This window comes from Prosopis cineraria, unplaced genomic scaffold, assembly GCF_029017545.1.
Source record: "Prosopis cineraria cultivar Desert tree isolate PC_DT_omini unplaced genomic scaffold, ASM2901754v1 PC5, whole genome shotgun sequence".
NCBI lineage: Eukaryota > Viridiplantae > Streptophyta > Magnoliopsida > Fabales > Fabaceae > Prosopis > Prosopis cineraria.
In genome coordinates this window covers 912544-925040 of record NW_026555336.1, presented here as the reverse complement: position 1 = coordinate 925040, position 12497 = coordinate 912544, and the positions used below count along the sequence as shown (strand labels likewise).

At 29.7% G+C, this 12497-nt stretch overlaps 1 protein-coding gene across 1 annotated transcript; it reads left to right on the top strand.

The window, feature by feature from the left end:
• The first annotated feature begins 10793 nt into the window (after nucleotides 1-10793).
• On the top strand, nucleotides 10794-11789 carry LOC129312095 (glyoxylase I 4-like). The gene is made up of 3 exons (XM_054954674.1): nucleotides 10794-10992; nucleotides 11087-11207; nucleotides 11302-11789. The coding sequence occupies exons 1-3, from the start codon at nucleotides 10829-10831 to the stop codon at nucleotides 11599-11601; spliced, it is 585 nt and encodes a 194-aa protein (XP_054810649.1). The 5' UTR covers nucleotides 10794-10828; the 3' UTR covers nucleotides 11602-11789.
• Nucleotides 11790-12497: the final 708 nt, after the last annotated feature.

Here is a 12497-nt window from a genome sequence, read left to right as displayed (position 1 = left end):
TGCAATGAGTTATAGTTGAAGGACTGAGTCGCAGTGAGTCATAGTTGAGGGACTGAGTTATAAGTGAGTTAAAAGTTGAAGGACTAAAAGATTAATTTTTCCTAACATAATTAATTATAATTAAAATCAATCATATAAATTAATTATTTTTATAATCAATTATACTCAACTGAAATTCAAACGGGTCCAGTGTCAATCTGAGATAACTCTATCAACCCAATTCATTTATTTGGGAAAAAATTATTTAATATTTTAATTTTGAAAAAATTAATCTTTTAGTCCTTCAACTTTTAACTCACTTGTAACTCAATCCCTCAACTATGACTCGCTGCGACTCAGTCCTTCAACTATAACTCGCTGCAACTCAATCCCTCAACTTTTGATTTACCTATAACTCGGTCTTTATTTTTTAATTTTTTTAAAATTTTTTATCAAATAAGAGGGGTAAAAAATGTTCATATATTATTTTAAAATATCCTCTTCTTATTCATTAATATGAGATAGAAGTTAACATGAAAAAAAAAATTAACAAAAGTTAAAGGACTAATTTGTAAGTGATTCAAAAGTTGAGGGACTGAGTCACAGGCGAGTTATAGTTGAGGGACTGAATCACAGCGAGTCATAGTTGAGGAACTGGGTTACAAGTAACTTAAAAGTTGGAGGACTAAAAGATTAATTTTTCCTTATTTTTATTAGAATTTTATTCAGTTTGTTGAATTTTTGTTGGAACGGTTATTACATGTATAAGATTTTTCTCTTTTTATTGAATTTTTGTTGGATTATTTGAGCAAAAATGATAATTCTCATTTAAATATTCATTTTTTATATTCAAGTAAGTGTGTGTGTGAACTATACCATATTATTTTAACTAAGAATTGTTTAACTCCTGATTGACTTACTATTGAATTGTTAATCGTTAATTATTGTTTAAATTGATTCAATGATAGATTGAATTTTTAATATTTTACATATCATTGTACTATCAATTTTAAAGGCATCCATACATACATCTGGATCCTCTCAAAAGCTATCCTTTTATTGCATCTCTTAGCTATAGAAATCCTAGCCATTTAATTAACCATATTTAGTGTGTCATATTTTGTCATCTCATATTAAAATAATTTTAAAAAATAATTGTTTTATTTTATATTTCACCATTTTAGATATATCTTTATACTAATAATTCAAAATGATTTTTTTTATTTTCAAAAATTATTTTAAAAAATTACTCTGCAGATTTTTTTTAAACAAGTTTCTTCAAAAAAAAAAACCAAACTGAAAACCCCTACAAACTTTTAGAATAAGCCTTTAGAACAAGCCAAACTAGTCAGATTGTTTGTGGGAACTTATTGTCTGATTTATTCAAACTCTTATTTACTTGTTTAACAAAAGCATGTTAAAAAAGGTTTACAGAATAACTTTTTAAAATAAATTTTGAAAATAAAAAATATATTTTGAATTATTAGTATAAAGATATATATATATATATATATATAAAGTGATGATATAAAGTGTGAAAGAATTATTTTTTAAATAATCTAAAGTGGTGAAATGATATGGCAAGATATGCGTTATTAAATATGAATTGAATGATCAGGATTTTTGCCGCTGAAGACGCTTAGAGGATCCCTTCTGAGAGGATCCATATTCATCCATAAGGTTGTACAAAAATCCTCCAATTTAGTGTGATTTAATTTAACCCGAGACAAATCCGATCATGTTCAGTCCAGATAAAAGTTGGTCTTTTAAGACCAAAAAGGCCATATTCTTTCTTCAGGTTGGACTAGATAAGACACCAAGCATCTAAACCACTTGGTTTAATCTGGTCCTATAAATTTATTTAATATAATTATAATTAATGTATTAATTGTTATTATAATAAGTTAATTTGTAATAATAATTAGTATTTTTTGTACTTGTGAAGTCATGAATAATGAGCAAAATGCTAGCATTGACTAACATTAATCTTCTCCTTTTATTAGTGAAATTTATTGTTAATTTGATATAATGGACTTTAGACATGTTGAAGGTTATTTAATGTTGTTGAAGGTTATTTAATTTGAATAATTTGTATTATAATTGAAATATTTTTCATTGTTGTTGGAAATTATTGTGAATTTATAATTGTTATTGTTGTGATAAATTTTATATGACTATAAGTAATTTTATTATGTTACTTAAGTTTATTGTGTTAAAATAGATTGTTACCTCTCATAGATGAAAAAGAAAAAAAAGTGAGATGCTGGACAAAACCAAGACCAGTCTCCTAGTCCTACTGGACTAGTTCAGGCCTATTCAGTTTCGGGTTATATTAGGACCAGATCAAACTACAGATTACTTAATTCAATCTTTTTAATAAAAAAGATTAAATTTTGAATTAAATTGAAATTCGAGTTAATCTTTTATAGGGCCCTATCCTTCATACGCCGGTGAATTTAGGAGTTCACCATCATTCAAAAGACTGTTGATATGGTATTCCATGCCCCTGAGGATCCGTTCATAGGCTGAGGTGGGGCTTCAAAAAGCCACTAGTCCAATATCTAGTAAACAAATGCATCTCTAATTAAAAGAAGCCTATTAATCGCAGACCATATGACCAGAATGAAAACCAACAACAGCCAACACCCTGCGATGTGGATTCGTCTGTTTTCCTTTGCAATGGGGCATAAAAAATGGGGAGTATATCGGTAAAGGATTCTGAAAATAATTTAATTTCCTAAAAAATTGTTAAAAAATAAACATTAACAATTAAAAAGTTAAATTCTTGTTTTAATAATTATTTAATGCATCCAAGTCCTTATTATTCCATGCATGTTTAAAATTAAAAATATAAAAAATATTTTATGCTATAATTTCTTTTCTGAATACATGTTGAATAAAAGACATCTCATTTTATTTCATAATATTTCATCAGAACCTCTCATAACGTGAATTTTTAAATCAAATATGGTCTAAATAACAATATACATAACTAAAAGGGCTTTGAGTTAAGTTAAAAAAGCTAGTCTCCAATATTTGGGAAGATGTATCTATATATAATGTCTCAATGTAACATTACTCAAAAAAAATACTTCCTCCATTAAAAAATATAAAGTATTTTTTTAATTTTTTAAGGTATGATCATTGTTTTTTTTAAATATCTTACTGAATAAATCATTTTATATTTATTTTAGAATAGAATATCCTCTTAAATAAGAATAAATATGAAAAAATAGAATTAGTTAAGAGATAAATAACTACTTTATTGAGGGCGAGATTTGATTAAAAATAACTTATATTTTTTAACGAATGAAGTACAAATCAAGTTTCTGAACCATCACACTTCTTATCATCATCTAGCACCTTTATACAATAAGTTGGGGATGGTAAAGATAACCGAGCAAACAAAAGCCTGACTAGTAATCAAATAAGCACAAGTAGTATTAACTTTTCTAAACATAAATTCTAAAGAAAAGGAACTATTATTAAAAAAACAAAAATCTAGCAATCATAGGGCATTGACTCTCAAGATCATGTCTAGTAATCAGATATATTGCTTCAACACATTCCATATAGGCCTTAACTCTCACCATATCCAATAATCTATGTAGTTAATGATCTCCGTGATAGCAGGTGGAAAGCTTCCCACTATGGATTTGTAACCTGCAACCCAGTTTGCATTATTATCTCTAATAACAATACCAACATCTCGAGATACCGTCCTTATAGGAGCCATCCACATCTAGTTGAACCTCCACAAAATTAGGATTTAAAAACAACATATTTTATCACAAAATTTAGTTCCATATGCACCATGTTTAATTATAAATCATAAAAAGAGTAATGCTAATTTTAAAACTACATAAAGAAAAATTTAAATTTATAATTTATTACTCCTTTGTTAAAATCTAGATAATAACTCATTATATTTTATAATTTGATACTTCATAGAATATTTTATTCCAAAATTTATTACCACGAGCATATTAAAAATATAAAGAATAAATTATTTTATTTTAGAATACATTTTTTTATACATATTGAAAAATAAATGATTTATTTTTATTTCATAATCTTTTAGCTTGTGCAATTTTAAATCCAATCTAAAAATTATTTGATAATTTTTTGCCATGTATATATTAGAAATCATAGGGAAAAAGGGCTTAAATGCTTCAGAACTTCTCTTCCAAGAGTGCCTGGCATCTTGAACTTTTTTCAAGAATAATATTGACTTAAAACTTTTCAAAATAATACAATGTTGCTCCCGTTGTTAATTTAAGCCAATCATTGACTGTTAAATTTGTTATTTTGACTAATATATTACACATGTCATTTGTTGACTTCCCCTCATTTTTCCTCTTTCTCTACATTTGCTATGTCCAGTGACCTTAACATCACACAACAGAGAAAGCTTGTATGCTTTCTTCAACAATCCATTCCTTCTCTTGGGGAACGTCACTTACTTGTTGATCTTGTTCTCTATTCTCTTCAAAACCACTCTTCATCTTCCCATCCCCCCTCTCTCTACTATACTAATACTTTCCCAAGGAATCTTCATAACTAAACCCAACCTCAACAAAACCTACGATAGAAGAAGAGATTGATCTAATTTTTGAAGTGTGATTGTGATAAGGGAAGAAGAACTAGTGGGTTTGCTTTAGATTGTGGACTCTCTTCTATTAAATCATCACAAAAATGCTCTGTGAGTTATGAAACTATTCCTCCTAAAAAAATACTCCCTTTATTTTAAATTATAAGATATTTTTAAATAAAATTTTACATACTAATAAGTTTCATTCAATACACTTGACAACCTTATCTTTTAAAATAAAAATATAAATTTTTAAAAATATCCATGATCTAATATATTGAAAAAAGAACAGACGAAAATTAATTATAGAGAGAAAAAGGGTAATATTGAAATTAATATATTTAGTAAAACCTTAATCTATCCAAAATGGTTTATATTTTGAGATGGAAAAACTCCTTCAAAAGTGCCCAATAATTTAAGATGAAGGTAGTACAATATTATAAAATAATATTAAATCACAAGATGCCACTCATTGTTCTATGTATGCGACACATTGATACTACATAGGCATTGATCTTGATCTCTTTTAGTCTTTTCATTTGCTTTCCACTATTCTCTCTTCTTGTATTCTTTTTTTTTTTTTTATGTCTAAAGTCCAAATTATCATCAAATTATCTAAGTTTTTGCCAAAATCCACCTGTAATTTGTATAGCCATATAGGTTTGTTTTAATCCACTAAGCTTGTTACGTCAATGGCAGACATTGGGGATGGAGAAAAGAGGCACATTCTAACCCCCTTGAGTAGTAATTTCCTAGAAGATATGTTGCAATTGCATAGATTCATGTTTGTGAATCACTTTCTAGTGAAGGTGAAGTTGGAGGAGGCAAGTGAGAAAAATGAGGAGGAGTTGGAGCTAACCTTTAGTCTCTCGATAAACAATCATTTAATCTTCCAATTGTTAAATGAAACAAAGACAAAGAAGCAAGGGGTGGAGGACTTGCAACAATGATGAATGGGTGAGGAATGGTAGAAATTGCGGGTTGCGAAGAAGCAAAAGTCTATGGGCGTTTGAATTGAGAAGAAGAATGGCTTAGAAAATGAAAAATGTAAAGCTAGGTCAAAATATTAGATTTAATGGTTAACAGGTAGTCTAGGTTAACGACGGCGCAATAATTGATCCCAAAAAAAAGTTTAGGACAGTAGGTGTTTTTAGAGGAAAAAATTCAAGGTATTTTTGTGCTTTTGTTCAAAATTTTAACATCATATTATATTCCAAAATTTAAAATTCTTTACACAATAAATAATGTGTAACTGTAAATAGTTGAAATAATTGGTAGCTAATTTTGAGACTACATTAATAAAAAATTGTTAGTAAAATATCATAAAATTTAAAAATAAAAAAAGTAAATTTAAACCAATATGAGTCCAAAAATGTAATGTAAATTGCATTATCCAATATATTTTGAATATTTGAATAATTATTGTCTAATGGCACACAGATCATGATATAGTCATTGATGATTTACATCTAATGTTTAAGCAACAAACACAATTTTAACTATGCACATTCTTTCACACCTATATATGTGGGGAAAAAAATCTTTCTACACTATTTTAATAATTTTACAATTGGCATCATCCACATCAACCCAAATGCCCTTAAATGTGCAAATGATAGTTAATCTTTATAATAAACAAGTACTTGTGACCTTTGCACTTTTGATTTGAATTTTGAAACGTTGGATTCTTGAATCAGTTCAATCTTAAATACATAAAAGGGAACTAAATTGGTTAACATTAGATATTGTATTGATTATTTCGATACTTTAAGTTAAAAAATTAGGAAAAACATGAGAGAAATCTTGTAATTGGTATAAGTATTTGTTAGGAATGGTGAGCGACTGGCTGAGAATGTAGGGAAAGGAGAGACAAGTAAGAGTAGTGGAAAGACATCACATATTAATTCAAAATCTTAAAGCTTAAGTTTATATGTCATTCTTCTTTATTTTATATTAGTGATTAAGATCAACTTTATTTAATATAGGACTTCTCACATTATATTAGTCTTCTCGTACTTGGACAACTTAAGAATCTCTCCCTTAAGTGTGAGTCTACAAACTTCCAATATCAAAGCTCCTCAAACACCAGGTCCTTGCACTAGGGATAAGGGCCAGTCCGACTTTTTTGAGTTTTCAAATGACATGATGCACACAAGTCCTTATTATAATCAATCAGTCTCATTTTGGGCATCAAATATGTGGGTAATAATAAGCTTTTAGGTCTTGAACGACATCAAGTTTTGATACTACTTGCTAAGAAGAGAGAATGACCACTTAAGAATGGAGGGAGAGAAGAGACAGACAAGAGTAGAAGAAGGATATCACATCTTAACTCAAGAGTATAAGAATTAATAGCTTTCCATTAGAACTCAACAGTTGAGAAATGCGTTTACATTACATTTGTTTACTCAGCAAGAAAAGAACTAAAGGTACTCTATCCAATGAAGGAGGCACTTTAGATCTTTAAAATAATTAATAGTATAAGTTCCTATGAACCACCACCCTCCACTTAACACTTGTTATAAAATTAATTTAACTAAAATATTAATTGATAGAGAAAAATTAATTTAATTTAATTTCAAATTTAAGGATCATTCCAAAGATTGTCACAATAACGGGCTTTCAGGTTTGAGCCAAAATCAGGTTCTAATTCACTTTTTAAGAGGAGAGAATGATCACCTAAGAATGGGAGGAGGGGAGAGACGGACAAAGATATCAGAAAGATGCAACATCTTAACTAAAAACCTTAAGGCTCTGATACTACTTATGGTCTTCACCTCCACCTTGGAAGTAAGTAACTTTGAAGCATTTTTTATTATGCCATTCAAAACTTTAATTATGGCACCAGTCATAGCATGTGCCTACTTTAACGACACATCTTGGGCTTCTAGTCTCCTAACCTGAACATTTAACAAGATACCACAATTATGCCCGAAAAAATAAAAATCTTAACCCAAAAATGTGTCCTCTACAAACTTCTAAAAACAGAATCATTAAGCTTCTAATGTATTTAAGGAGTAAAAAACTCATAAAAGTAAATTGGGGTAAGGGTTTAGAATTCGAAATCAAAAGTTCAATAAAGAGTGAAGCAAAGTGTAACATGTCAACAAGAATTAATAGCTTCCATTAGAACTCAATAGCTGAGAAATACATTTACATTACATTTTTTTCGTTAGCGGGAAAAGAACTAAAGACATTATATCTAATGAAAGAGGCACTTTAGATTCTCAAAATAGTTACTAGCATAAATTCTTATGAACCACCACCCTCCACTTAACACTTGTTATAAAACTAATTTAAATAAAATATTAATTAATAGAGAAAAATTAATTTAATTTAATTTTAAATTGAGAGTCATTTCAAAGATTGTCACAATAACAGGTTTTCTGGTCTCAGCCAAAATCAAGTTCTAATACCACTTGTTAGGAGAAAGAAATGACCACTTAAGAATAAGGGGAAGGGGAGAAATGGGCAAGAATAGCAGAAAGATGTAACATTTTAACTAAAAATCTTAAAGTTCTAATACCACTTGTAGTCTTTACCATCACCTTCAAAGTAAGTGACTGTGATACATTTTTCATTATGCCATTCAAAACTTCAATTATGGCACCAATGATAGCATTTGCCTGCTTTGACGGCACACCTTGCACTTCTAGTCTCCTAACCTGAACATTTAACAAAATACCACAATCATGCTTGAAAAAAATAAAAATCCTAGCCCAAAAATGTGTCCTCTACAAACTTCTAAAAAACAGAATCATTAAACTTCCAATGTATTTAAGGAGGAAAAAACTCATCAAAATAAATTGGGGTAAAGGTTCAAAATTTAAAAATAGGAGTTCAATCACAAGATAAAAAAAAGTGAAGTAAATTACAAGAGCTAACATGTTAACAAGAATCAATAGCTTTTCATTAGAACTCAACAGTTGAGAAATGTGTCTACATTATATTTGTTTAGTCAATAGAAAAAGAACTATTGGTACTCTATCCAATGAAAAAGGCACTTTAGATCCTCAAAATAGTTATTACCATAAGTTTCTATGAACCACCACTCTTTACTTAGCATTTATTATAAAACTAATTTAAATAAAATATTAATTGGTAGAGAAAAATTAATTTAATTTAATTTTAAATTGAGGATCATTATAAAGATTATTACAAAAGTCCAGAAAGAGAGAGATTTTGCATCATTTGTTATATTGCTACATTTTTTATGTTGCCAAAATTTTTAAGCAATGCTTAACATCTTTGTCAGATATGGCTCATATTTGTAAAGTCATTAGAGATTAACTTATATATTATCATCTTTTATTGTAAAATTAATGTTTGATATTTAAGAATTAAATATTTCTTTTTTATTAAATTTATTTGAACTAAGATATATTGAGTTATTTATTTATGTAAATTAAAATTGTCAATATTAATATAATTTAAATTTTTATAATTAATCAAATATATAATTTAAATAAGATATTTTACTTTTTAAATAAAATTTAAAAAATTTAATAATATTAGATATAAATTTATTAATAATTTACTTTTGAAAAGCAATGTTCTTTATGGTAATTTATATAGCTAAAATTAATTTTGAACAAATTATTCAAATATGTTTAATTTTGTTAAAATTAATTTTAAAAAAATAGTATCCAAATAAATTATATTATAACATAATCAATTATGATTAAAATCAACTATTAATCAATTATTTTCAAAATTAATTATATTCAATTGAATTTAAACGGATCCTAAATTGGCCCATAAGCACTTGGGGTCAGATTTTAAATCGTGATCCAATGAACCCAATAGTGATCTATTCACTAAAATTAACCCAATAAACTTGGATTAATTTAATACAGAATTTATTTTATTAATTCTAATTTAAATTTTACGATGTTAAAGTGAATTGAAAAATGTGTTTACAATTGAAAAGGAGCCCATTTATTGCACACCATCAGGGCCCAAAAATAAAAACCAACATCCGCGAAAACTGTTCAATGTGGATTCATCTGTTTTTCTTTCATTCCCAGCATCAAACACTTGCAATCGGGTATTAAAAAACAAAAAATACTTTCTTCATATTTTCAAAGGTGTATAATAAATATAAATATATGATCGAATCTATGAAACTATATCATAAAAGAATAGTTGGGCAATTAAAAAGCTATTCCAAAGCCCAATTCCCTCAGGCATGTTGCCCGCGCTTAACCAAGCAAATGCAATATGCAGTTACTTGCCACCACTAATATTGTGCTTTTATCAAACGTATTCAAAATTATTTCACAAACAAAGTGTTTAAACCTGTATCAAATCGCTTCAGTCAACTCAAAACCAAATTCAGCTTATTATAACATATATGTATACATATAAAGATTAAGAAAAAAAATCAATTTGCCACTTTTCAACGTTAATTTACAACTTTAGTTATGCATTATATTTGATTTAATCGGCTTGGTCTAAAATCAATTCAACCATAACCTGTTGACGATGGTTGAAAATATATTATAAGCAAATGATATAATAATAATAACAACAAGCCTTATTCTATTAAGTGAGGTCAGCTATATAGAGTATATGATATTATTATACTCTATTATTTATTAAGCTTTTAGAAATATTATAAGCAAATGATAATATAATATATTTGAATATTTTTACTAACATGTTGAAATTGATTTTGTTACTAATCAATTCAATAGGATATAAGTACAATTAAATTAAAATTTTAAAAAATAAATTTAAACCAAATGGGCCAATATTTAATTCAATCACTTCAATTCAAGTTTATTTTAGTTTAGAATCAAGAATGAAATGAGCACATGGAAATTCTATTTTTCAATGACGTACTATATATACAGAGTTTAGGAGGGGGAAAACAATAGAAGGCTCTGGTCTAGTGGGCTTCGTGGAAATTAGAGGGAAGCATCGTAGAAATTTCTCAGCATTTTGGGGGTGGGTGAAGTCGAGTAATATCAAGTGTTATGAGTAAGCGAACAAACAAGTACAGGACATGAAAAATGGAGCTTGATCCGATTACATGATGTGCTCATGAGGAGAGCGCATCATCATCATCATCAATGTTATGTTATTCCCATGGATGAAAAGAACCTTCGGGGAAAGTTCCCGCTGAAAATGACCGTACAAACTGCGAGTTCATTTGGCTAAAGTAGGAAGATGGGATGGGTGCCATATTCCTTGACATATATAAGAACCAACTCTGGCAATGGGATTCACATCAGCAAACTGAAAGTGAGAAATATAATGGAGATTGAGGAAGTAGGCAGTCACGAAGCACTTCCCCTGCTGTCACTAAATCACGTGTCTCTGCTATGCAGATCCGTGTGGGACTCCGTGAGGTTCTATGAAGACGTCCTGGGCTTCGTTCTCATCAAGCGTCCCTCTTCTTTCAAGTTCAATGGCGCCTGGTTAGCTACTGCTCCTTCTCTTCTGTCAAATAAACCAGTATGCATCAATCATCTGTCTATCTATGAATCGATGCCTTTGATATTTATTGCACAGGTTGTACAATTATGGTATTGGGATTCACCTGATCGAGAACCCAGACATCGGCGATCAGTTCGAGGCGTGCATGAACGAGCTGCGGCCCATCAACCCCAAGGATAACCATATCTCCTTCCAGGTAAGCTTGCAATAATGCATCATTTATGCACATACACAAGCACATACATGCATAGCTTACGGCGACGGAAGCTGAGTTGGTGGTGTGATGGCAGTGTACGGACGTGGAGGTGGTGAAGAGGAGGCTGGAAGAACTGGGGATGAGGTACGTGACGGCGGTGGTGGAGGGGGACGAAGACAGCAAGGTGGATCAGGTGTTCTTCCACGACCCGGACGGGTACATGATCGAGCTCTGCAACTGCGAGAATATCCCCATCCTTCCCATCTCGTCCTGCTCCTTCAAGCCTCGTGCCCAGAGCTTTGGCTTCAAGAAGGCTCCCGCCAAGTGCGGATTGTTCATGGAGAATGTCATGATGGAGAGCTTGAGCATGCACTTGTTGAACTTTTCCTTTTAATTCGTAACCTATCATTCCAAATTCACAAGATATTTACTTGTTTGTTGATTAATTCTAGCATGTCCCGGAGTGTATTTGTGCATGTGGTTTGTAAGTAAACTGCAGACCAAAACAAAGAAAAATACGTATTGTCTTTGCTCAGTTTGCAACAAATTCTGATATATACGTTTGATGTTCTTGTGCTGTAATATCTACCCTGTAGTACTACCAACACAGTTCTGGTTTCCGCTGCTTGTTGAACATATAAATTTGGGTGGATGAATTTGCATGTAAAGTTAAATCACTTAGATAAACCTCTGAGGATTGAAATAAGACAATTTAGACTGAGTAGTTACCTGCCTATGTGGATCGTTAACTTCCTTTGCAATTAAAACAGTTTTATTCACGACTAGGAAAATAAAATTTAGGGGGGGGGGGGGGGAACAAATCCCATACTAAATGTCATTTTTCTTAATTAAATTATATTTAGTGAGGAATTTTGTTACTAACTAAATTCATAATTTCAAAAGAACTTGCTAAATGCAGTGAGAAATTATATTTTCCTTATTAATTTAGCGAGAGACTGAATCCCTCGCTAATATTATTCAAAATTCGATAATTTAGCGAGGTATTAGTTCCTTACTAATTATAAAGGGTATCATAAATTAAGACTTAATTATCAGACTAACTATAGTAAATTTAGGACTAATTCAAAATGATTATCCTATAAGAGATTAACTTAAACAAATTCTTAACATGTATTTTCACAAACGATTCAACACAAAGGAATTCCAAATCTTTAAAATTTGAAGAATTTATATCATTCAATTAGACATATGTGAAAGCATGGTAAAGGAAACATATCAATATGGGAGAAAAGCTTCCCCCCTTTATTTTCTCTCTATGCCTTACTCTAT

Excerpts from the sequence above, each read along its gene's own strand:
- LOC129312095 (XM_054954674.1), top strand. The coding sequence starts at position 10,829 with ATGGAGATTGAGGAAGTAGGCAGTCACGAAGCACTTCCCCTGCTGTCA. Across the intron at positions 10,993-11,086 it reads TTCAAGTTCAATGGCGCCTG|GTTGTACAATTATGGTATTG; the intron begins GTTAGCTACTGC and ends TTTATTGCACAG. Across the intron at positions 11,208-11,301 it reads ATAACCATATCTCCTTCCAG|TGTACGGACGTGGAGGTGGT; the intron begins GTAAGCTTGCAA and ends GTGTGATGGCAG.